This window comes from Mus caroli, unplaced genomic scaffold, assembly GCF_978045245.1.
Source record: "Mus caroli unplaced genomic scaffold, Mus_caroli_1 scaffold_17, whole genome shotgun sequence".
NCBI lineage: Eukaryota > Metazoa > Chordata > Mammalia > Rodentia > Muridae > Mus > Mus caroli.
The window spans coordinates 32,829,489-32,855,712 of record NW_028227272.1 but is presented as its reverse complement, the minus strand read 5'-3'; the positions used below and the strand labels follow the sequence as shown (position 1 = coordinate 32,855,712).

General features: G+C 43.3%; 1 protein-coding gene across 1 annotated transcript in view; it reads right to left on the bottom strand.

Annotated features, from left to right (window-relative positions):
• Window positions 1-26,224, bottom strand: part of Hspbap1 (HSPB1 associated protein 1) — a 54,060-nt gene that overhangs the window by 15,681 nt on the left and 12,155 nt on the right. Inside the window, exons 2-3 of the mRNA XM_021185006.2 lie at window positions 23,094-23,279; window positions 9,065-9,246 (exon numbers count right to left, since the gene is read on the bottom strand). Of these exons, the coding sequence (XP_021040665.1) occupies window positions 9,065-9,246; window positions 23,094-23,279 (368 nt within the window). The remainder of the gene's footprint in view (window positions 1-9,064; window positions 9,247-23,093; window positions 23,280-26,224) is intronic.

Sequence of the window (26,224 nt, the reverse complement as noted above, 5' to 3'; positions counted from 1 at the left end):
GTCCCCACCTCACAATGACTCCTGCGTCTTAGAGGTGGTGGTATTAGCATCATACTTACGACTATCATCAGCCTTCACTTAGTCTCAGAACCGTGAGGACTCTACGGAGAGGCATCTTCATCATGTATCTGCTAAGGAGCCCATCAGACTCCAATGGACAATTCCAAACCCACAGATGATCAAGGTTAAACCTTGATCAGTAGGCCTCAGAAAACAAAACTCAAGAAGTGGGAGTGGGTGGGTAGGAGGGTCTGGGGGACTTTTGGGATAGCATTTAAAATGTAAATGAAGAAAATACCTAATTGAAAATAAATAAATAAATAAAAAAGAAAACAAAACTCCTCCCAAAACCATGAACGTGAGAAGGGACTTAATTAAGGGGGTTTAATAGGGGCTGGAGGGTAGATGACTCCAGCGTGTGTGTGTGTGTGTGTGCGTGTGTGTGTGTGTGTGTGTGTGTGTGTGTGTGTGAAATTGTAACACTTAAAAAAAAAGATTCTGCCAGGGAGGTAAAGGCAGGCAGATCTCTGTAAAATATAGAGAGCCCCTTTCTCATATAGCAAAAGCAAGCAAGCAAACCAAAAGGTCCTTAACATAATAAACAACTGACTTTAAACTCTACAGGAAAAAATAAAAATACAAAACTAAGTCTGGGGCTTAGCCATTAAAGAGCACAGGCTACTCATACAGAGGCCCTGAGTTCAATTCTCAGTACCCACATGGCAGATCTGGCACACAGGTGTACATACATAGATAATATATCTTCTAAAGCTATGTCTCACCATTCATGCTTGTGCACTGCATTCCTAACCCATTCCCAATGTTCAGTGACAACCTAATACATTAGAGTGAACTACATTCTGGTAGAAAGACTTGATCCTCAGTCTTGGTTTCTGAATAGGCCTCAAAGTACTTCTTTTTATGGTCTCTACTGCTACGGTAAACACCATGACCAAAGAAAGCAACTTTGGGAGGAAAGGATTTCTCTCACCTTACCCTTCTAGGAAACAGTCCAGCACCAAGGAAGTCAGGGCAGGAAATGGAGCAGGGTCCATGGAGGAATGCTGCTTACTGGCTTGCTCCTTGTAGCTTGCTTAGACACCATCTGTGATCACTAGCCTAGGATGACACCACCCTTCCTCATCAAACATTAATCAAAGATGCCCCCCCCCCCCAGGCTTGCCTTTAGCCCAATCTTATAGAGACATGTTCTCAACTGAGGCTCCCTCCTCTCAGATGACTCCAGCTTGTGTCAAGCTGACTTAAAAACCAGCCAGCACAAGTGCCACAGCTCATGTCAGTTCAGTTTCTCCTTCAGGTCATTTCTCCAATACCTAGGGTGGTGAATACAGCACTTTCAAAAAACCGCTAGCTTAGTCATAGGAGCTCCTGGATCTGTTTTTATTCAAGACCGAAAGAGTTCCTGTTTGTTTGTTTGTTTGTTTGTTTGTTTTTGAGACAGGGTAGTCCTGTGTAGTCCTGGCTCAGATCTGTCTGTTATCAGTCTTTGCTGGGATTAAAGGTATGTGCCACCATGCCAGGACCTGAAATGCTTAAACCTGACCCTATGAATAAATTCAATAGCCATTACAGAAACAAACACTTTAAAAATTGCTGTACACATAATGGACTCATCCATTTTTTTACAGTTACAACAACAAACAAACAAACCAACAAACAAACAACAACAACCAAAACACTAAAGAAAAACCAGTAGGAAGCTTCTAAGACAGGATAACAGTATCTGTCAGACTACCACAAAAACCAACAACAACAACAAATCATTTAAAAATCTATGATTAAATTGCTTAGTTTTATACGATATTGTATGAGAGAAGAAGATTTAAACAGTTCCTTGTTACCCCCGTGTCTACTCTGCAGATAAGGATTATAGCCTGGGGTTTAAATGGCTGGTATTGACAGCTCCTACCACTGGACTCTGAATGCCTCAGCTCCACAATGGTCCTCTGTCAATCTTAGACCCACTGACTCACACTGGTTATCTTCTATTCACAGGTCAGACTACAGAAAAAACAACTATTCATAATTTCACAACAAACACACATCTGAATAAAAAATAATGTTGGTCAGAGCAATAAAATCAGAACTCTTAAAAATACCAAGATTGTTAACTACAATTAATTATAGAATTAAAAAAATTTCGTCTTTCCTCAGGAAAATGACGTTCAGGTACAGAAAGAGAAGAGGCCATTAGGTCTACTTACTGAATAGATGCTTAAATCCTATTTTCTTTTTTTTTTTTTTTTTTTTTTTTTTTTGGTTTTTCGAGACAGGGTTTCTCTGTATAGCCCTGGCTGTCCTGGAGCTCACTTTGTAGACCAGGCTGGCCTCGAACTCAGAAATCCGCCTGCCTCTGCCTCCCGAGTGCTGGGATTAAAGGCGTGCGCCACCACGCCCGGCTAAAATGTGTAGCCCAGGCTGGCCTCGAACTCGTGATCCTCCTGCCTCTGCCTCCTTCAGCAAATCCTACCGGCGTGCGCCACCACTACCGGCTATTTTTTTAAGCACGTGAATTCTTCGGTGCTGATCTGTCTCGCAGAAAGCATCCCCATCTGAGAGTCCTTTAATCATTTCCAAAACAGCTGCCTCTATTTCAACACATCCACACAGTCATGTCACAAAGTCCAACAGGGCTGAACTAATCTTCCATTTATTGCTTTTGCAGATTTGAAATCCTGGTGACTTAATAAGAGTCCTGACTCTCCACAGCCAACCTCAATCATAACACGAAATAGAATCTACCTGGAAAACATTCTTGCGGCACAAAACTCCTTTTATTATATGTTGATTCTTTACAACCTCAATTTTAAGAATGCTTATCAATAACTATAAGAGATAAAGGTAATGCTTCTCACCAATTCCCTATCTTCCTAGGGCAGTAACGAAAAGGGCGCAGGCATGCTTTGCTTAGTCATTGGTATGAATGGGTAAGCAGAAAACCAATGAGACTAATTTTGTCATACACAAGTCTGGTGTCAAGAAGTTCAGGCCATCTGCAAGACTACCAGATATTTTCCAATTATATTAGTGCCAGCTTATTTGGCATTATGTAAACATCGCATATTTAACAGAGAATTAATCTCCTTTATGGAAGAAAAGATTAAGTAGATGGAGACCTCCAACAGAGGCTGTAAATTAAAACTTATAAACTTGGTAGAAGGCTGAAGAAATTCCTTATCAAAATTGACAGATGTTACACTTGGTTACCTAGAAGACACAGAACGATTGACAAGGGTAAAGCCAGGAGTTTAATCAAAACGTTCTTTAAAGAATGCCAAAGACTAAAGAATGTAATCATTCAAAGACCTATTCCATATTCAGTCCTATGCCAGCAGCTCTGAGGGAAAATGGAAATCAGATAGCCAACACGTTATAGGACCAAGATGCAATTCTATGAGATACGTCCAAACAGGACACAAAGGAATGCCAGCGAGGGACGCACGTGCTTAAGTGCCTGAGGTTTCACAGCCAAGGCTGAATCCAAGCCAGTCCTAAGAAGTAGAACTTAATATGCAAAATTCAAGAGGGTCTGAGCAAAGGTCAGAAGGTGGGGGAGAACATGGTCTGTCCAGGAGCCAACAGGAGACTCATGTAGACATTGGGCTGGGGTCGGGGGAGGGCCTTAAATGTTATCCTTATACATTTCATGAGCATGATTAATATGTGTTAGTAGTTAGCATTAAACATGACTTGAAGAATATTTTTCATAAGAGATTGTTTTAGATTTTGAGGAGACATTGCCATAACAGAATAAGTAGAGAAGTGACGATGCTAGACTCAAGAAGACTCTTCTGGCCTCTTTGGATCTTGAGGTCAAAACTGTCTTCACAACACTACTACACTGTTATTTGTCCACTTCACTGTGTTGACACTAGTGCTGATTGTGTATAGGCAATGGTGATCAACACTGTTAGTGTCAAGACAGTGCAGTTAAAATGTACTGGTAGTAGTATAATTTTTAAGATTTATTTTTATTTTATGTGTATTTTACCTGTCTATGTATTAAATGCATGCCTGATTCCCAATGGAGGCCAGAAGAGGACGTCAGATTCCCGGATCTGGAGCTACAGATGGTTGTGATGTGTGGTGTGTGCTGCAGCAGTGGGTGCTGGGAATCAAACCTGGGTCCTCTGGATAAGCAGTCAGTGCTTTTAACTGCTAAGCCTTCTCTCCAGCCCCAAGTATTATATTATCTTTAAAGGTATTGTTGAGATATAATTAATTTACAGCAAACAGCATATATTTAAAGCATTTGATTGATGAATCTGATCTATCCGCATCCTGAGTCCATCAAGATAATCAAGATGACACATTCTGACCATGTCCAAAACCTCCCCAATGTCCCTTCATGATTTATGTCTCCCTATTAACCTCATGCTCTGACAACCAACAACTTACTTTATCACTATAAATTAGTTTGTAAGTTTTAGGATTTTAAGGAAATTAAATTCTGCATGAAACATTCCTTTTTTGTACTAATATTAATCAAAGACAAACAAAACAAGGTAAATTGGATCAGAATAAGGAATATGAGCCGGGCGTGGTGGCGCACGCCTTTAATCCCAGCACTCGGGAGGCAGAGGCAGGCGGATTTCTGAGTTCAAGGCCAGCCTGGTCTACAAAGTGAGTTCCAGGACAGCCAGAGCTACACAGAGAAACCCTGTCTCGAAAAACCAAAAAAAAAAAAAAAAAAAAAAGAAGAAGAATAAGGAATATGATAAAGTAAATTCATTTAATCATTATAAAAGGTCAATAAAGTCAAGTGTATGAAGCAAAACCTGACCTATCTATAAAAGAGAAAATGCTAACAGTGTCCTTCTCTATACCACAGACAAGACAAATGTTCAGAAGAGAGTAAAGATACAGCTAACAGTGTCCCTCTCTACACCATAGACAAGATAAATGTACAGAAGTCAGTAAGGATGTAGGACACTTGATCTCCAGCCTGACTTCAAGGAGACTTATGAGGTACTCCACCCGACAAGAGAATGTGTAATTTCCAAGTTGACATGGGACGTTTATCAATATTCACCATACTTGGGGCTATGGAATAAACTTACACATATTTAAAAGGACTGAAATAATGCTAAAGTTTTCTGACCACAGTGGAGTCAAATCAGAAATCACTGACAAAAAGATGGTTAGAAAAAAAAATACCAAATATAACCAAATTTTATACTTTAAAAAATAATCAACAAGTGAAAGAGTGAACCACAAAATAAGTCAGCAAATATTTGAGCCGAATGAAGGTGACACTGGGAACTGTACCCTGAGACACAACTTCGAGAGCTCGTAAGTCCTAATACCTTGAAAGAACAGTGTGGTGCTGATAGAATTGACTTAATTTTTTTTTTTTACTTATTATATATAAGTACACTAGAGCTGTCTTAAGACACACCAGAAGAGGGCATCAGATCCCATTACAGATGGTTGTGAGTCACCATGTGGTTGCTGGGATTTGAACTCAGGACCTCTGGGAGAGCAGTCAGTGCTCTTAATTGCTGAGTGACATCTCTTCAGCCCCAGAAGTGACTTCTTAGATGATGATGTGCATCAAGCCCACTGGAGCACAACATTCAGAAGTGCTCTGCAATTCAGTAGTCCAACTTTTCCAAACGGTTAATGAACAGCATTAGGTAAGACCCATTCTGAGTAAGCTGGGCTGGGGAGTTTATTGTAGGCATACAAAGAGTTTTTTCACTGTGGACGCAGTCGATACTGCAACTAATGAACCTCTAAGAAAATAGCTGCTATCAAGTTTGCTGTGATTTTAAAGATTTCATAATAATCTGAAAAGATTGTCAAATCCTTCTTTTCTCAGATTGTCTTCATCTTTTAACAGACCAACAAATTACAACCACTATGCTGGAGTAGCAGATAGGAGAATCAGACTGTCTTCTATAGTCAGGCAGTGTAAGTATGTAAACCAGTCCACTCTTGATTTCAAGGTATACTATCTTAAAATACCATGTTAGTAACATACAACAGGCTTATTATGCTATCTATTTTTTGTTTTAGTTTTTGGTTTCTTGATGGTGTCATATGTAGCCCAAAGATTGGATGTGGCTGAAGCTACACATCTGATCTCCTGATTGGTGCTTATCAATTATCTCAGGCCAATATAAAAAGCTTGCAGTAGTAACAAGCGTGACTTAGTAACTAAGATAATGGTATTTCTAAAAGTAAGACAAGAACTTAGGTGACTCTGATGAACGAAGAGCTGGTACCCAGAAAACCGATAGATGAGCTATAACACTTTAATATGAATAGTCTTACAGCTTGACTGTTCAACACCAGAACTTCCACAATGCGAACTGACAAACTAATTTGACTAAAAAAAAAAAAGACTGATTTTATAAAGGGCTCACACAGAACTCCAGCTTATTACCATACCCAATGGCCTGGTTGTATGCGTGCAAGTGGCAGCTATGCCTGGGATGAAAAAAACACCTTGACCACATCTGCTGGGATCATCCAAGAGAGCACGCGCTTGCCTCAGAATGGCCAGGAGAGCTTCATCTAACTTGAACAGATGCCTTCTGAGAAAAGCTTTACACAGCCTCTTGTGTCTTAGGTTTTTTAAAACAGAAGTAACTATTAAGTCATAGTGTTATTGTGAGGATTTTAAATGTAAGGCACTTAGACAGGAACCAGGGACCTGTGACCACTTGGTAAATGCTATTATTGCACAAGATATTACTGAAATATGGTGGGAGAAGGTGAAAGTTCAATCTACTGAGTGGTGAGTGGATGGGGAAGACAAGAGTATCTAAAAGCTAATTTGAAATCTATGTGTTCCAGGGTTAAAGATCCATAACGTGACCTAAAATTGTAAGATCAAGAAAACCACTTAAAGATGCTTATGTGGGCAATGGGCTATGCACAGACAGCCTGGTCTCCAGTCCAGCTGAGGTCTTGAACTCCTGTGGTAACCAATGGGTGGTAATTTCTGTCTACATGGGACAGAAGGCATTCAATCATGTCTCCTGGACCCCTAGCTCCTGTTGAAATTACCGCCCCCAGACCCCCTCACAAGAGAGGTATGTGGCTAGCAGTCATGTAGACAATGTCCCAAGCTTCTAGCATGCTGGCTAGACTCCTCCCCACAGGTACCTAGCAACAGCAAGATAGCAGCCTACTATAAGAGGGGCTGCTTGGCCCCTCCTAGCTCTCTTTAAGCCTTCTTACTCTCTAGTCTTTCTTCTCTTTCTCTTCCCCCTTCTCTCCTTGTGGCCATGGCCAGCCTCCCCCTCTCTCTTTCTACCTTCTCTCCTTTCTCTCTGCCTTTTTACAATAAAGCTCTAAAACCATAGACTGTCTCTGACCATCAAGGCCCGCTGTGCTTGAATAATGGGATGGCTTTCTCTCTTTTTTTTTTTTTTAAGATTTATTTATTTTATTTATATGAGTACACTGTAGATGTCTTCAGAGGGCTTCGGATCCCATTACAGGTGGTTGTGAGACACCATGTGGTTGCTGGGGATTGAACTCAGGACCTCTGGAAGAGCAGTCAGTGCTCTTGACCGCTGAGCCATCTCTCCAGCCCTAGGCTTTCTCTTAATGAGCTGTGTCTAACCTCCTGCCAGGAGGCCTTCCTATGTAGCAGCCATGGACTCTCACCTGCGTGGGAACCACCCAGTGCCCCCTCTCCCTCTGCCCTCTTCCCTTATCTCCCGAGCTGAATGCTGCTCCAGGGCCCCTATTCTGTTCTCAGCTCCTATGTGGGAGACTGAGAACCTAGTACCTGGTTCTGCCCCTTATCCACCACTCGCCACGTGGGTTCAGTGGCCAAACACAGCCAGATGCCCACCCTGGCCGTGTGGAAAGCATCTGGCAGTCCTCCTGCGTCCACCTACCCAGAGCACAGGAACTCTAGCGGGTTGCAGGCACTCTCATATTCCCCTCTTGCCCTACACCCACGTCCCCGCAGTTATGTATGGTGTACTTACAGAATATTTTCAAAATCGACATGTTTATTTCATGGCCGTAAGGATAAAGAGGCTCTGCATACATACAATGGTGCAGTCAGAATCCCACAATCGGGATGTGGAGATGAGGACGGTGAGTTAATACATAAAAAATCACAAAACATTTGTAGTTATAGTAACTATGTGAATACCTTGATTCAATAAGAGAAGGAAAAACACAGGTTGAGCAGGAACAGTGTGACAACCGAAGAGCATCACACATCACACCCAGGAGAAGGGTCCAGAGCAGGGGTAGACATGGGTGGGGCGGGCAGGGGAGCAGAGGGTTTGAGGCAGGGAGGAGCTGGACTAAAAGGGAAATACTTCGTTCCACAGATGACAATCATGGGTGATAGACTCCAGCGCTCCCGGTCCAGGCAGACATGTGACCAAGCTCCCTCGGGCCACTCCCTCTTGTCACATCCACACTTAGGCAGAACCGAAACCAGAGCAGGGCTCTGCCAAATCACTCCCCCAAACCAACTCAAGTCTGAGGTAGAATATACTCAAGAGAAGACAAGACATGGTAGCCTGCAAACCCTGACGTCAGCCATGTCCGAGAACTTCCATAACCTTCCTTCCACAGGATTCCCACACGTCAGCAGGGCTTCAGACAACTCTACCACGAGTCCAGATTTCTCTGCCCCAGACCATAAACCACCCCAGGAAACCACACACAGCCTGAGTAGAGGGAGACTGAGGCAGAGGCAGTCTGGTCAATGTCTCCAGCTGGAGCGGCTTCCATGATGACCTGCATCGCTGACAACATGCATTTCCTTGTAGGCCCGAGGGACAGGAAGTCCCACTTGCAGTCTACCCTTCTGGCACAACCCAAACTTCGCAGACAATGTTTAATGGCAGAAGTGGTGAGCACAAAAACACTGCCACTCACCTGTACAAGCCAAATGTCAGCCTCTGGAACAGGCCTTTGGCTTCAGTGGGTAAACCCGTCAGGACTCACATGAGTACTTACAGGAGAAACAGGCAGTTACGAGAGAAGGGACCAGCAAAATTCTAATTTAGGATGACTCTCAGAATTAAATTCTTACCAAAGCTAAAAGAAATGTGCGACTCACCTGGAAAACATCTGTCTTGTCCTCAAACAGAGTGACAAAATACTTATAGTCAGCGTAAGCCCAGAATTTGGAATGATCATAATCTTTGAATGGTCCAGAGATACTAGACTGGTCACAGTTCCAGGTCAAAAACTCCTCGAGTGTCGCATCCACATAACTACATTCGGTTTCATACTGGGGAACTGTAATGTAAGAGAACACACCTTAAGATGTTTAGTAAGTCTGTCTCGAAAAACAAAACAAAACAAAACAAACAAACAAAAAGTTTAGTAAGTATACTCTCTAAATACTTACTTTAAAAGGTAAATCTGACCAAGATATCATTTATCAATATTTAAACATTAATTTTGTACTTGTTCACACAACAATTTACATCATTCACAATAAAACCAAAAGAATGGATGTGTTCTTAAGGTTAAGGACTACCTCCGAGTTCCAGCGTGGCATGAAAGCTAAGGGAGAAGGATCTTAGGTTTGAGGCTATGCAGTGAACACAGGGGTGCAGGGAGACAGGAGAAAGAGAAGGAAGAGACAGGAAGAAAGGAGAGAGGGACTCGGAAGGAGGAGGAGGGAGAAAGGGTAAAAGACAACTTCATTATAGTATAATCCAGTTCTTTACTCAGGGAGCCTGTGTCCACTCCTAATAATGCTCAGACATTATCTGCTTCTCTAGGTCTCACTGGCTCATGAGTGAGCGTTCTCCTTACGACTGTGACAGCTCACCTTTACTGTTGACTTGACTGAATTTAGAGTCACCTAGAGGACACACCTCTAGGCATGCTGTGGAAACATAATCAGAGATGTTTAACCTAGAGAGAAGACTCTCTCTCAACATGAAAGGCATGAACAGCCAGAGTGGTAAGAAGTGAGGGAGGGAGGGAGGGAGGGAGGGAGAGAGAGAGGGAAAGAGGGAAGGAGGAAGGAAGGACAGATGGACAAACAAGGTGCCAGGATTCACCTCCGAGCTGCAGTGATAAACAGCATCCACTAATCCAAGGCAAAGAGAAATCCTTCCTCCCTTAAGAGGCTTCTTGCTGGGTGTCTGGTCAGAGCAATGAGAAAAGTAACTAATAGAGTGACATGTGTGGGCGCTACTGCCTGGACACTGGGAGCATGTGTTTATTATAGCTTTGTGTGAGACAGGGGCGCTGTATTGCTAAGGGCCAGCTTGGCTTGGAGACGGGTTCTGAGAGAAGGGGTGTTTGAAAGCAGCTGAACAAGCGACTGGCCTATGTTCTGCTTGAGACAGCTTTCCAGACGGCCCTCTATGTACAGCTTTCTCTGGTGATCTCCAGACAGCTCTGTTCAAGATAGTCTTTTTTTTTTTTTTAAATTTTAAAAACTTTCTAAATCACTCATCTTTTGCAAGTCAAAAGCCCAGTCTTTTTTTTATATAACAATGCAGTCAATACCCCAGGTTCCCTTTTGATTATCCCATGAAACAGCATCCCAGAACCCAGCCCCTCAATTTTTAGAAGGAGACAGCAAACACAAGCATAAACAATAAGATATCTTAGAGGGGCCCCACCCTGACATTACCATTCTTACCAGGTTCACCTGGGCCTGGACCTAAACTCCCTTTGTCCCAGGCTGACCGTGAACTTAGGAATCTGCCCATCTTTGTATCTCCTGACAAGCTGGCTCATTGTGCAGTTGTCTCTGTTCCTTTACATCTATAAAGTTCCTTATACAATTCACATTGCATCCTTATGTTTTGCATAGTTGAGAAATTATGTATTTTTGAACTCATGTTTTCAATGTTCTTTCCCACAGCCTTAAGGGCTGTCCTGAAGGTCACGGTGTTTACCATTTTGCTGAGACACAGACACACCCTCACCTCCCAGACTCAAGTTGTCTCTGATTATCATGGAGTCATTACCCTTGGCAGAGAAGACATCCCTTGAAGGAGGAACATGAGAACATGTATGCTATTTTACAGACAAGCCTTAGGCCCACAGTAACCATCAACACTCTCGGAGGCCAACGCCCTGCTGGCTCTGTTCCAGGGGTGGGAACCACGTCTTTCCATTCCTACCATGGCCATGCTGGACTGAGCACTGCATGTTGCCCCGGCTGGCCTGGGACTCTCTATGCAGACCAGTTAGGCCTCAAACTTATAAAGACACACCAGCCTCAGCCTTTAGACTAAAGGTCTGCATACCACAACACCCAGGTGTGCTTGCGTTTCTTACTGAAGAAGCACCATACTGAAGAACACACTGAAGCACCATGCTTTAAACAAGGAAAGTATCATGAGAGAGAGTGCATCTCTGAAGTCCTCACTGTCCCAAATAAGGTAAGCAGAGTGGGTGGGGGGTGAGGAAGCAAGAACACAGATCTGCATCTCTGGGGTCCTTGCTATTTTAAATAAGGAAAGCATCACTGAAGAGAGTCTGAATTATTGGAGTCTTCAGGAATTTTTAAGTGTAAAGTGATCCTATGCTCAAAGAGCTTGAGAGTAAAAAGAAAATTTAAATTAAAAAACTTAAGGCAGGGCCGGGCAGTGGTGGTACACACCTTTAATCCCAGCACTTGGGAGGCAGAGGCAGGTGGATTTCTGAGTTCGAGGCCAGCCTGGTCTACAAAGTGAGTTCCAGGACAGCCAGGGCTATACAGAGAGACCCTGTCTCAAAAAACCAAAAAAAAAAAAAAAAAAAAAAAACCCAAAACCCAAAAAACTAAAATTTAAGGCAATAAGTGACTTTTGAAAAATATCCTCTTTGCACTGCATGTTTACAAACAGAGCTCCTTAGAAACACTAGCTGGACATTGTTAATTTAGTGTCTGTTCATTTATTCATGAACTCAGTTGGCGCAGGATCATTTACTAAGCACATAATTTGTGATTAGCATGGTGCTTAGGCTTGTAGGAACACAGAAGAAAAAGATAATGGTCTTGAGCTCACAATGTAACTCAGTAAGGCCCATGATGCTTGTAGAACCTCAAGAGGTTGAGGTGACAGGACAGTGCAAGACCCTGTGCGATGGCTTGAATATGGAATGTCCCCCACAAGTGAATGCGTTTGAATCCTTGGTCCTCAGCTGGAGAATCCTTGGTCCTCTGCTCCTGAAAGCAGCAGAAAGCAAAGCAGGGCACGGTGGCAGGAGGCTGCTGTGGTGGCCTAGGGAGTGGCACTACAAGGAGGTGTGGCCTTGTTGGAAGAACTGTGTCACTGGGGACGAGCTTCAGGGTTCGGGTGTTCAAGCCAGGCCCAATGTCACTCTCTTTTTGCTGCCTGCTGATCTGGATGCAGAACTCTTACTTCCTTTTTAAGGACCATGTCTGCCTGCATGTCACCATGATTCATACCATGACAATAATGGGCTGAACCTTGGAAACTGCACGTCAGCCCTAATTATATGTTGTCCTTTATAAGAGTTGCTGTGGTCATGGTGTCTCTCTACAACAGAAGAAACCCTAACTAAGACAGTCGTGAGGCCTGTTGGACGTGAGGTCTAGTGGGCAGACAAAGGGCTAAGAGGACAAGGCTAGGAGATTACAGTTCTAGTCTGTGTTGGCTACTTTATGATTCGCTCATGAATAACAAGCACGTGACAAATGCCTACCACCACAGACCAAGCCAATCCAGCTGCCATGCTCCTCCCACAATAATGCACTCTACCCCTCCCTCCTGCTTTTTTTTTTTTTTTTTTTTTTTGAGACAGGGTCTCTCTGCATAGCCCTGGCTGTCCTGGAACTCACTCTGTAGACCAGGCTAGCCTTGAACTCAGAGACTGCCTGTCTTTGCTTCCTGGGTACTGGGATTAAATTCGGTGTCATCTCACCCACCTACGCTTTAAATCAGGAGCCAAAATAAAGTTCTGCTCCCTTAAGCTCTATGCAGTACTTGATCATAGAAATGTGAAGGTGACCAGTACATCCGATCTCAAAAACAAAAACGAAATAACTCCACTTGAGACAAAGAGGAAGCTTTCTCCTCTTCCTGACAGAGACCTCGCAGACCTGTCGTCACAGCTAATGGCTACCCAGTAAGCTTTGGGGGAAGACAAGGATCTGTGTGCTTGTCTGATGCCTGGGAGTCAAAGCAAGACTAAATGAACGGAAATCTTCTGAAAGCTGCGGGGTTTTAATAATCACAGGGAAATTAATATTTAGGAAATGGAACCATTGCACTCCTTTGCAAAGCATACAGCCCTTTTAGGAGGGGAGGGCACACAGGGCCCGACACACCGCACATGCTCAGTAAATGTTAGGCACTATTATTAGTCCCTCTTATTCGTCCCAGTATCGACTTGGAACCTTTTCAAAATTGGAGCAGTCAGCAGAGGGATATTCGAGCTCTTCCTTCAACAGCATCTATCCTTCCCATCCTCCCTCACTCAGCAGAACAACCCAATCATCTTTCCCCTCCTCCCTCGACCATTAGGGTTATCCAATCATCTTTCTCCCTTACCTTACAGAGAGATGGAACAGAAAGAAGCAGTATACTGACAAGCAGAAGTATGTCATCTAATCCACCTACTTGGTCGATTTGTCACGTGACTTTCTGAAGTAGGAAAACTTCAGCAGGCCACATTGACCTAACCGACAAAAATCTATAAACTTAAAACCATTCCAATTTTGAGAACTTCAGTGAAGCACTTAGGAACAGTGCCTGGCGAGCAGTAAGCCACAGATACAAGCTCTTCACTCCACTGGCATCCTCAGGAATTCACCGCGAAACTAAGAGTAAATAGATTTTGACAAAAATGTATGGAGCAGGAGGACTTCAAGATGCTGGGAATGGGAGCCACTTCTGATCCTTAGTGTACCAGTCTTCCCTTCACGGAACTCAGTGCAACCAACTGACTGAATGCTAAAGCCCCTGACTGAGCGTCTAGCCCTGTGGGGAAGGAACAGGTCAGGTCGGTCAGTGTTGGCATTCACCACCAGCAAACCTGCATTGCAGTCTTCAAACTCTGGCCTCATTAGAGGCCTGCATTTCCTGTCACAGCAAATTCTGCACGCAAAAATGAAAATCTAAAATGTGAAATTTCCATTTGAGAATTGCTGCTGTGGAGGGGGGGCGGGGGCGGGGGATGATCACGGGTGGAATGAACAGGAATGACAGATCTTTTCATTTACAGGATGATTTCAAAATAGAGTCCTTCACTGTGTCGGAGTAGCAGCAACACAAAGCGGTGCTCTGATTCCACTGGTGACAGGCCCCTCGGGTGGTTCAATGGCTTCCTGCTTCGCTTATGCAGTGGGATTACTGCTTCCTAACTCTGTCACTCCGTTCTTTTATTTAGTGATGAAGCAGGCAGGGTAGCTCTGTCTTTCAACCACTAACTGCCAAGTATTGGGCCAGAAGCAGCAACACTAGCCCAAGATTTCACATTGAAGTACACACAGTGAGCTTGCTTTTAAACCTGAAGCAGGACAGGGACGCAGACGCACATAGCTGCACATAGCTGCCTGCTGGGGCAGAGAGCTGTCACTGAGCATTCACGCTGGCAAACGGATTCGATGAAAATGGGTCTAACAACCTACGTGTTACTACTCACTACCTGTGTCCTAAAGTAGACTCAGGGTGGCATTATGCTTTTGTTTTTGGAGGCAGAGTCTCACTGTGTAGAACAGGCTGGCCTCAAACTTAAGAGATCTGGCTACCTCTGCCTCCCAAATACTGGGAGTAAAGGCATATAGTACCATGTCTAGCTTTTTAAAAAGTTGTAAAACCAGGCTGTAACTATAGGTCATCATATTGTATTAAATATTTTAAAAGGCTAAGAGAAAGAATTCTGAAGGTTTCGCCACAAAGAACTGAAATAAATTTCAGAGATAAATATGCTCAACTAACTTTAACATTGGCATTGTCTAAATATATTGAACATGGTACTCCATTAACATGCAAAACTTTTATGGTTTCTGGGGCTGGAGAGATGGCTCAGTGGTTAAGAGCACTGACTGCTCTTCAAGAGGTCCCGAGTTCAATTCCCAGCAACCACATGGTGGCTCACAATCATCTGTAGTGGGATCTGATGCCCTCTTCTGGTGTGTCTGAAGACAGCTATAGAATATTCACATACATAAAGAAATAAATCTTAAAAATCTTTTATTATGTTTTCTGTGTATTAGTTAAAATAATGCCAATTACTTTTAAAGGTCAGTTATTAATGACTATTTCAAGCATCCGCCCAAAAATTCTATACAAGACAGATATAAGAAATATACTTGGGCTGGTGAGATGGCTCAGAGGGTAAGAACACTGACTACTCTTCCAAAGGTCCCGAGTTCAAATCCCAACAACCACATGGTGGCTCACAACCACCTTTAATGAGATCTGATGCCCTCTTCTGATGCGTCTAAAGTCAGCTACAGTGTACTTAGATATAATAATAAATAAATCTTTGGGCCTGAGCAAGGGGGCTGGTCGGAGTGAGCAAAGGTCCTAAAAATTCAATTCCCAACAACTACATGAAGGCTCACAACCATCTATACAGCTACAGTGTACTCACATACATAAAATAAATAAATAAATCTTTAAAAAGAGAAATATACTCAATACAAAAGAAACAAATTTTTTTCTGTTTACAAATGTATGTACCTGACTTTCTATAAGACTTACCGGAGCAGCCGAGCTAGCAACCAACCAACAACCACCTACACCACAAGAGTGGACACAGAGAATAAGTAAATGGCTTTTATCTATCTACAAATTAATAACACATGAGGCTATGGAGCAAGACCCTGTTTGACCCATTATGTATACTGAATACATATGGCAAAAGTATTTTCTTTATACTAGCAGTAATGAAAGATAACTACAAATCTTTTTTACTGACAGACTCAGTAAGATAACGCTTTTGCATAGAGAGAGATAGTTTTCAATAATGTAAACTTCTTTCCAAACTTAATTTGTAGGAGTTAATGGATTTTCATCTAAAATCTCAGCCAAGGAGAGTCCAGGATCATCCAGAAGGTAACGGCGCTTACCCTGCACACACAAGGACCCGAGCTAAGATCTCTAAGACCACACAACGCCATGCCTGGCTGCACACGCCCACACCCTGATCCCTAGGAGGCAGAGATGGGCAGATCCTGGGAACTTCCTGTTCAGTAGGAAGACCTACATCCATGCATGAGGTAGAGTGGCAGGACTCAGCATTCTGTTCTGGTCTCCACATGTACATACGGCTCACAGAGAAGCATGCTCACGTGCAGGCAGTACCCAGACAGACAGACGAGCATGCATGCACACGCACGTGCACACACACACACACCCTTCTTATCGACCGTCCTACCTACCTTAAACTCACAGAGATCCTCCTGCCTCGGCCTCTCGAGTAGTGGGATTAAAGATGTGCACCACCACTACCTAGCCTTTTATTTTTTTGAGACAGGGTCTTTCTGTGTAGCTCTGGATGTCCTGGAACTCACTATGTAAACCAGGCTGGCTGAATTCACAGAGATCCTCTGGCTCATGCCAGAAGGGTCTCTTTAAAGTGAGCGCTCTGTGTAACTATAAAGGCCTTTTAGATGAATAAAATCCAAAGATACTGAGGAAGAGTAACAGAAGATCAGAGCGGACGAGTGGTTGGCAGAAGCTGGGGCGAGGAGGCGGGATGGACTGACTGGCAAAGAGTAGTTGTGGGAATTACGTTGCAGTGAGATAGGAGATGGTCTGGTGTCCTAACACACAACAGAAAAACAATGTAACCACGTATTTCAAAAGAAATATTTTGATACTTCAATTATAAAGAAATGGTCAATATTCTGATTGATATGTAATGTATACATATTCAGAAATATCATATGCTACAAAAAATATATATAACTTATATCAGCATGTCTGTAATCCCTGTGGAGGCTGAGGCAGGAGGATTACCTCCAATTTAAGGCAAGCTTGGGAGGGCTATACAGTGGTGCAGTGAGCTTTAGAGTGAGACACCATGGTGGGAGGCAAACAACAACAGCAACAACAAAAACAATAGCAACAGCAACAGCACAGCAGCAGCAGCAGCAATAACAGCAACTGTTGGGAGCCATTAAGACAACACAATTGTCCTGATCTCTGAATTGGGCCTCCCCCCCCACCCAGAAGAAAAGGGGGTCAAAAGCGGGTTGTTCTGAGAACAACCACAGGATGTTCCAGCCCTAAGTCAGCGCCAGATGTCCTGACCACACCCTGATACCGCCAAGTTCCTGCTTCCCCAAGTAACTGCCTAAAGAATGTGCAATTCTATTGCCCCACCCCTCCCGCTGATAAGTACCTGTACTTCCCCTTTTGCTTGTGCAATTCTATTGCCCCACCCCTCCTGCTGAAAGGCACTTCCCCTTTTGCTTGTGCATTTAAACCTTGGGCCTGGCTAATACATTGGAACCTTGATGCCATTTGGTTCTTAGGAGAAGGTCCCCTCGAGATCCTCGAATAACTGGACCTGATGGACAGGTCAAGCAACAACAGCCCCAAGCACACAGGAAGTGAGTAGCTGGGCTGTCTGAGCTATAGTTTCAAACACTCAAATGTGTATCAGTGCTAAGATGGTGCTTTCAAAATCATTTCACTAGCCCTAAAGGCACAACCCTCAAAACTGATGGGAGAAGCCACAAGGACACACGGGGACACACTAAAGGACGCTGCCAAAGCCAGCGCAGTTTAAGATGGCCGTCGTGTAACTGAGGCTGGAGCTATACTTGCCAACTGTGCTGAAAAACTACAGCAAATGCCACCAAAGTATCAGCGTGGTCTATTTTAAGAGGAGAAATGTCTAAAATGAAACAAATGAGAATAAATGTTTGTAGAGCACTAGCTGATTTGATTATAAAAAAGCGTGTCTAGTCAAATAGATGCAAACAATAAATGGGGAAACATTCATCTTATAAAGAATTGTCTTGAAAAGTAAATAAAACACACAGGGCAGTGGTGGTACACATCTTTAGTCCTAGCATTCAGGGTGCAGAGGTAGACAGATCTCTGTGAGTTCAAGGCCAGCCTGGTTCCAGGACAGCAAGGGCTACAGAGAGAAACCCTGTTTCAAAAAAAAAAAAAAAAAAAAAAAAAAAAGCAATAACAACAAAACAAACCAAAAAAGTAAATAAAACAAAAGCAAACCCCCAAAGCTCTGAAACAAAGGACAAATATCAGGAAAAAGCGGAAATTACTATTAAATACAAACTTACATTCAGCATCCTTTTACCTACCAGATTTTCTAAAAGAGAAACTTGTGTGTGGTTTTGAAAGACACAGACACGTAGAGACCATCTGCAAATCTACTCCCTACTGCCTGTGCGTCAAAAGCCTTTCACTTTGTCACTTTACGGATGTAAGACCGTGACCAGATGCTGAACCCAGGATGAGATGAGGCCCTTGTCCTTACAGCAGGAAGACCTTAGAGGGAGGAGATGTCAATCAGGAATGGCCTGGGATAAGTGTTGTAACTCTGACTGACGTGTTGAGTGAAGTGACCCAGAAGGGTGACACGGCCTAGGAGACAGAGCAGCAGGTGGTTGTCACAAGACCCCAGAGTGACTCAGGTCTCTGGTGAGTGCTGCTGATAATTCAAACACCATTGGACCTGACGACCTCCTTCTAGGAATCTACTCTAGAAAGATAATAATAGGTAACACTTGGGCAAGCTTATATGTTTGAAGCCCCACCCCATGCAGTGCCGACTGAACACTCGAGTGGAAAGCATCTACCCACAGCCTCAACCCATCTGAACACAGCAAACAGGAACATCTTAAAGAAAGTATGATATCGCCACTAAGGAGCCATTTAAAACTCACGTTTAATGTCATAGGATGTTCCTCCAAATATGCTGAGAGAAAAATAAAGTGGCCTGTGAAAGTCAATACAACTTTAATTTTTAAACACAACCTGTTAACTACAAACAGATGCTCTGTGGTTACGAGCACTCTGTCCTTCCAGACGACCTGGGTATGATTCCCAGCATTCAAATGGCAGCTCACAAGGGGATCTGATGCTGTTCCCTTCTGGCTCCCATGGGCATCAGACACACACGTAGCAAAGACATACACAAAGGCAAAATACCCATATGGAAATCAATCAATTAATCAATCAATGAAAGTTCAAGGCTAACCAGTGCTATACATTTGCCAGACACAGTGGTATACAACTTTAACTACAGAATTCAAAAGGCAGAAGCAGGCAGATCTCTGTGAGTTCAAGGCCAGTGTGTTCTACAGAGTGAACTCTAGGACAGCCATAGCTACACAGTGACACCTGTCTCAAAAAAAATCATATATGTGTGTGTGTGTGTGTATGTAAATGATTTGTATGTTAAGTGATAATACTTCCTATGTCGGCACTATTCTAAATGCTTTGTGCACATGATTTGTAGCACTAGCTGGCTTAGAACTCACTCTATAGACCAGGCTGGCCTTAAACTCAGAAATCTACCTTCTAAATGTTGGGAGTAAAGGAATGCAATACTATACATGATAAAATCATTTAGTTTCAAAAATATTTCTAACATACAGAAAAGTTAATTGGCCCACCTAAGATCACACAGCAAGTCAAAATTTGAACAGCTCTTTAAAGCACAATCCTATGCTCATGATTTTTTCAAAAATTACAGTGTGTGTGTATGTGCATGTGTGGACACATGCAATTTTAATCTCTAGGATATATAAAGAGCTTTTTCAAATCAACTATTAAAGCCTCCATTAGAAATAAAATGGAGCAAAAAATATAAACACACATTGCTACTGGCTAGCACAACTACAAAAAGACACCAGATCTCCTTAAGTCACAGAACAAGGCCAATCAGAACCACAATGGAGTATTTCCTCACACACACCATCATGGCTACAACTGAGGAAAGAGGGGGAGGCAAGAGGCGGGGAAGTGTTGGCAAGGAGGTGGGCACGGAATGCAGTTCCATGCAGGTTAGGAAGCATGGCAGTGTGTGTCTCCTGCTAGCTCTACATATTCCTGAGGAAGGAAAACAGCTCTCCTCCAAATCCGCACTGAAATGGGTAGCCATTTCTTGCAACCTACTTTTAACAAGGGTTCAACCTCTCTTCTAGCCCTCCACCCAGCAGACGTAGTGGAAGAGAGAAGTTATTAGGATATGGGAGAAGTGGACCTGTTTAACAATACTTTTGGGGAGCATGCTTGATCTTCTTGGGCAGCAGTTCAGTCCCCATAGCAAACACCAAATAGGACTCAGCAGCTGCAGACCAGTCCTCTAGGCAGGCAGACCGCAGGAAGTTGTAGTTCAAGCCTGAAGAAACCGCCAGGCTCACCAACCAGCCTGAGGCAAGGCTGCAGAAGCAGCAACCTGCCACAGGAGTGAGTTTCTCTCAATGGCAGCATTACCACAAGTTGAGCTCGACAATGCTATGTAAAGCGAACCAATACATGCGTGTCTTTATTGAAGAACAGTGAGGTGGAACAAACCACACCAAAGCTCAGTGCTCGTCTCCCACTGTCTGTGGGGTCATAGTTATACTCCTTCATCAAACGTCCTTTCACATGTCTGCTATATCAAACCCCCCTGTGACCTGTGTCTGCTTCAGGGAAACAGTCTTTCGTGTGTTTGCGTAACAAGACATCCTTTCACCTGTGTGCCCCAGCAAACCATCATCTGACATAAATAACTTCCCACTTCACAAATGTCCATGGGAGCAATAGCCTAATAGTAACAAAATGCAGAGAAACCCCTGCATTGCCATCTACTGATGAGCAATCAGGACACACATATTCATACATACAGACTATTACTTAGTAATAAAGATGAACGAAGCTCTGATACACACCAGCAGAGAAACCCTTATCTGAAATGCCTGGGACCAGAAGTGGTATGCTTTTAAAATTTCGTATTTTTCTGGATTTTGGAATACTTGCATATATAGAAGAAGTAATTTTATGGACAGAACCGGAGGCTACTATGAAATTCATTTCTACTTCATATCTTCCTTTGAGCAAAATCGGCAAAAGACGGTCTTATTATACAATTTTAGGCTTAAAGGTTATACATTCTGCCTTATGAGATCAGATATGAAGTTTTCTAGTGGTAGCATCGTACTGGTGCTTAAAACTCTCAAAGGCATTTCAGATTAGACATGTTCAATTTATACTCCTCTCTGGATAAGCCTTGAAAACAGGCAATGTGAAAGAAACCAGATGCAGGGGCTGGCTCTCCTGTGACTCCAATATGACATCCAGAATGGATAGACTTAGACAGACGGAAGGAGGCTGGTGTTGCCGAGGCACTGGCCTTCCTTATGGGAGAATGACACATTCTGAAATTAGAAAGTGAGCTGTACAGCCTGTGAAAACGTTAACCACTGTTTTGATTAGATACTTCCAAATGGCTAAATGCTACATTCTATGCTGTGAGAATTTTCTTTCAATTGTTAAATATGCTACCCTTACTAAAACCTCAGAGTGGTTTCTCCGGACTGCAGAGAGGCTTTTTTGTAAAAACTCCATTTAGACTTAAGTATTAACTTGCAAAAGTCAAACTACCGTGACTCTTCTGCGCAAACAGCCCTACCGCCCTTAGGGAGGCGGGAAGCAGACTAAGCAGGAGACTTCAGGTAAGTGACTCTCCACAAACGAACACTAGTCACCAGCAGTGCTCGGGTGTCTGCAGTCTAAGCAGGGTGTGAAGACTCCACAATTTGTATTTCTCTTCAAGTCAGTAATAGACACTTCAGTGGCAGATTTGTTTCACAAACTCAAAAAGGAAAACATATAACCTGGTTTTAAGCATTTCATTTAACAATACCTAAACAATCAAGTCTGCAATTAGAACGAGACGCCAAGCTACAGTAATTCTGCCCTGCCTGTCTCCAGAGTCCAAAACGGCTCTAGACACGGAAAGCCAACTGCAGGCTGTATCCTACAAGGTCAAGAGAGAGAAAGGAGCTTGGAGCTGCTGAAAGGGAAAATGGGAAAGGTCGGAGCTCCTTGAGGCTATTACTAGGTCTGCACATTACTGTTCTGCAATGCACGGAGTTTCTCCAGGAGCAGGTTACTCATTCAGAAATGCCAGGCAGAGAGAGAGCAGAGCACAGCGATGCACGGCTTTAGATTAGAAGCATACCTTATCCCTCTTTAATAATGACAATATTTTAGAGATAATGATAATCACTTAACAGGGCAAAAATGTCAAAGTGTTCTGGGAAAGTAAGGCAAACAAAGCCTTTTAAAAATCATCTAGCCTGGCATGGTGGCGCACGCCTTTAAATACCAGCACTTGGGAGGCAGAGGCAGGCAGATTTCTGAGTTCGAGGCCAGCCTGGTCTACAGAGTGAGTTCCAGGACAACCAGGGCTACACAGAGAAACCCTGTCTCGAAAAACTAAAAAATGAAAAAAATAAATAAAATCATCTAATAATACTAAGAAAGCAAAAGCAACAAAAAATAAAATAAAAACAAGCCCAGCGCAGCCTGTGCCCCAGCTATAAGTGATGGCAGCAGGAAATGGAGATCAGCCCAGGCAACACTAGGAGGCCGAGTGGGTTTGTTTGTTTTCACAGGTGGGGACACAGTTCACTGTTGCCTCGCTTGCACAGAAACACATACATGTGTTTCATACCTATGCAGTACAATAAAGGCCAGGAAGACCATAAAGTAAAAGATAAGATTATAAGCAAGACTAAGTGTCATAAATAGCCTGGGGCCAGACATGTAGGCCTGTGCGCCTGATGAATCACAAGTGAAGGGACCACCACGTGGCACTCTTAGGAGTGTCACACTGAAGTTCTGCAGTGTTATGGTCCTGCTGTTCCTCAGTGGAAAGGGGCACAAGCAGTAGCTCATTAACATATATATTGTCTACCATGCTCAATCAGCCATAACAATGTCTAGCAACGTGTTGAATACGTGAGTTAGCAGATTTGCATTTTGGGTAAGGTGTTTAAACCCATTGTTTGAACAAGGGGGAAAAAAAACCCTTGTATGGGGTCAAACTATTTCCCCACACTTTCTTGTAAAGTTTCCTATCTGTACAGTAAGTGGTCAAAGAGGATTACACATAAAGGACTGCTTCGAGATGGGGTGAGCACTGCTGATCATGGGATGCTATGGAGGAGGGGTTGCCATGGCAATTACCTGTGCCTGTGCCTCTCAGGCCCATTCGGAACCGTATCTGCTTGCCCTCCAAGACCTTAGAAAGGTGTTTCGCAGTCCAGTGTCTTGATGGCCAATCGAAAACCATGTTACAGAAGATTGCAGGCTGCTGTAAAGACATTATAATCTCTTTCGCTTTCTCTGGCGTAAAAGGTTTGACAGGTTCACCTGGGGAAAGAGAAGCACAGAGCATCAGACAACAATGGACAGATAAGTGTGTCATTATGTCCTATAGAATGCCGAGAGAATGGCTGATGCTGTTGCTGTTCTGGCAAATCTTAGATAAATATTTGGCCTCAAAGGCCTGAATTTTTTTTTTTTTTTGAGACAGGGCCTCATGCCACACAGTTCAGGTTGGCCTGGAATTTATGGTGTACTTCAGGCTGGCTTGGAACTCATGGAGATCCCCTGCCTCAGCCTTGTAAATACTTGGGTTGCAGGTGGGAGGCGCCACACCTGCTAACATAATTCAAGTGATTTTTTTTCATATTAAAATTTAAGGCTGGTAAATATTTATACTTTTTAATGCTAATAATAAAGTTTTAATTTAAAAAAACTTTCTAACTCCTATAATTTAAAATAGTGAAATTTTTGGAACATAACACTTATGTAGTCAATCAAGAAGGTAGACATTGATTTTTACTCGTTTCAAAAATAAAAGACACAACTGGGACTGTAATCCCAGCATTTGGGAGCTGGCCAGCCTGGGCCGCACATTAAGCTCCAGGCTAGTCTGAGTTACATATCAAGAGTCTATAAAAGCGATAAAACAGAGATCCATGCTCACCCTTGGTTTCAATGCACTTGTGAACAGTTAGGAGATGCCAAACTATGATGTTCTGAGTGCTCAGATTTCAGAGTCTGAGTGGTAGATATAGCCCAACTACAACAGTGCCTGATTCACATTTCATTCTATTTATCCCCCACCCCCAAACATATGGTAGCACGATTATAATCCTAGCACTCTAGAAGAAGAAGCAAGTTCAAGGCCATTCTTGGGTACATAGAGTATTTGAAGCCAGCCTGGGCTATGTGAGACTTTATCTCAAAATTAAAGAAATTTAACTTTGGAAAGAACAGTGTACTACTGCTTCATTTATTCTATCTTCCCTCTCCATCTGTCTGTCTGCCAGTCAGTCAGCCAGCCAGTTATTCTGGCAATCTGTCTATCTTAGTTAGGGTTACTATTGCTGGGTTAATTTGGCTTACACTTTTACAGCACTGTCCATCACTGAAGGAAGTCAGGACAGGAACTCAAACTGGGCAATGGAAGGATGCTGCTTACTGGCTTGCTCATTATGGCTTACTTAGCCTGCTTCCTTATATAACCCGGGACCACCAGTCAAGGGATGGCACCACACACAATGGGCTGGGCCCTCTTCCATCAATCACTAATTAAGAAATGGCTTACAGCTGAGCTGGATCTTAGGGAGGTATGTTTCTCAATTTAGGTTTCCTTCTATCAGATAAGCTTAGTATGTGTGTCAAGTTGACATAGACTAGCCAGCACACTATCTACTTATCATCCTCTCTGTCTCTCTCTCTCCCTCCCTCCCTCCCTATCTACCTTCCTAGGTCTATCTCTTTCCCTCTCTCCTTTCATCTCTCTGTCTTGCTCCTTCCCAGGGCCTTTTACATGTGGATAATCATTCTACCAAAGAGCTACTGTTCTAGCAGGGGAATTTCTAGTGAAAGACATACTAGTATGGGAAGTTAGAAAGCTTTCCACATTGACTCTGATACTCAGACATCTACCTATGATTCTCAAAATTTTTCATGAAGAATCTCAATTCCTTTGTCACCCAACCTTCCAGGTTAATAAAAAGAGGACTTAGGAAGGGCTCACAGAACTTGGGTAATGTGTGTCTGTCCCAATGTAAGGCTCTCGGTATTCCTTTTCTTTTTCTTTTTTTTTTTTTTCTTTTTTTTTTTTTTTAAGACAGGGTCTCTCTACATAGTCCTCAGTCCTGGACTAAGGTCACAGAGATCCTCTTGTAAGGCTCATTTTTAAAGAAAAAGCAAACTGTGCCCACACCCTGAAATCTGTCTCTAAGCCCTTGGTGATGTGAACAGGCTCACAGCCCTCAGCAGGTGCACCTAAGAACCTTCTTGACCTTTGCACGGGATGAGATCCATGCGGGTGTTTGGAGGAATGGTGGGCAAGCTGGGTGGGACCAGAAATACATTTCTGTCTTTCTTCAGTTGGCTATTTCTGTTTTGTTTTCATTTCTTTTTGTTGATAACTTTACACACACGTGTTCTGAACATGTGAACTCCCATTTTTATGCCTGCACAGGAAACCCTTTAACCACTGAGCTATCTCCCCAGCCCCATCTTGTACAAACTTCAGCAGGCTAGTTTCAGTCTTGCAGGTCAGTCTGAAAAGTGTCCCTCCTGAATAAAGATAGTTCCTTTCCAGCTGCAACATCAGGTCTCAGTCAAAGTCTCTTCTAAATGGTATTTTGGTGACCAGTGACACGAGCGGTCAACACTATGAGCAGATGAAACATGGGGTTTAGCTCTAAGGCATCCAGTCACAGCTGAGGCCAGGTGACTAGAGAGTGGCTCTGAGGTTGTAAGTCTTCAAGCCCCCCAATGCCATAAGCCCTCAACTCAGCCTGCAGCTTAAAGGAGGCTGCAGTGTTCTAGTGAGTTGCCCAGGAGCTGTGAGCCCCTACTTCTCAAGGTCTACAGCACAAATCTCGGGCTTTGGAAGCGCAGATCAGTAGGCTCTGAGGATTTCAGAGCCTAGATCGACATGACGCTACATTCAAAAGCTCGGCCCACAGCCTCTAGAATCTAGGCCGGCCAAGACTAAGGGGGTACTGCATTCAGCTCCTTGCCTACTTATGATTTTCTCTGACTAGAGCAAAAGGTCCCTCACGCAGCTGCTTGTGACAAAAAGTCTTAATCCTGGCTTCCCTATGAGTGTTTAGTACAAGGACTTTAATGCGTCAAATCAGAGTGCCTGGAGTCCCTGTGTGAGCATGGATGAGTCACATGCTTTAAAAAGGGTCTATTTTTAAAGTGCTGGAGAGACGGCTCAGGGAGTAAGAGTGCCTGCTTAATCAGCATGAGGGCCTGAGCACACATCCCAGCACCCAGGTAAAAAG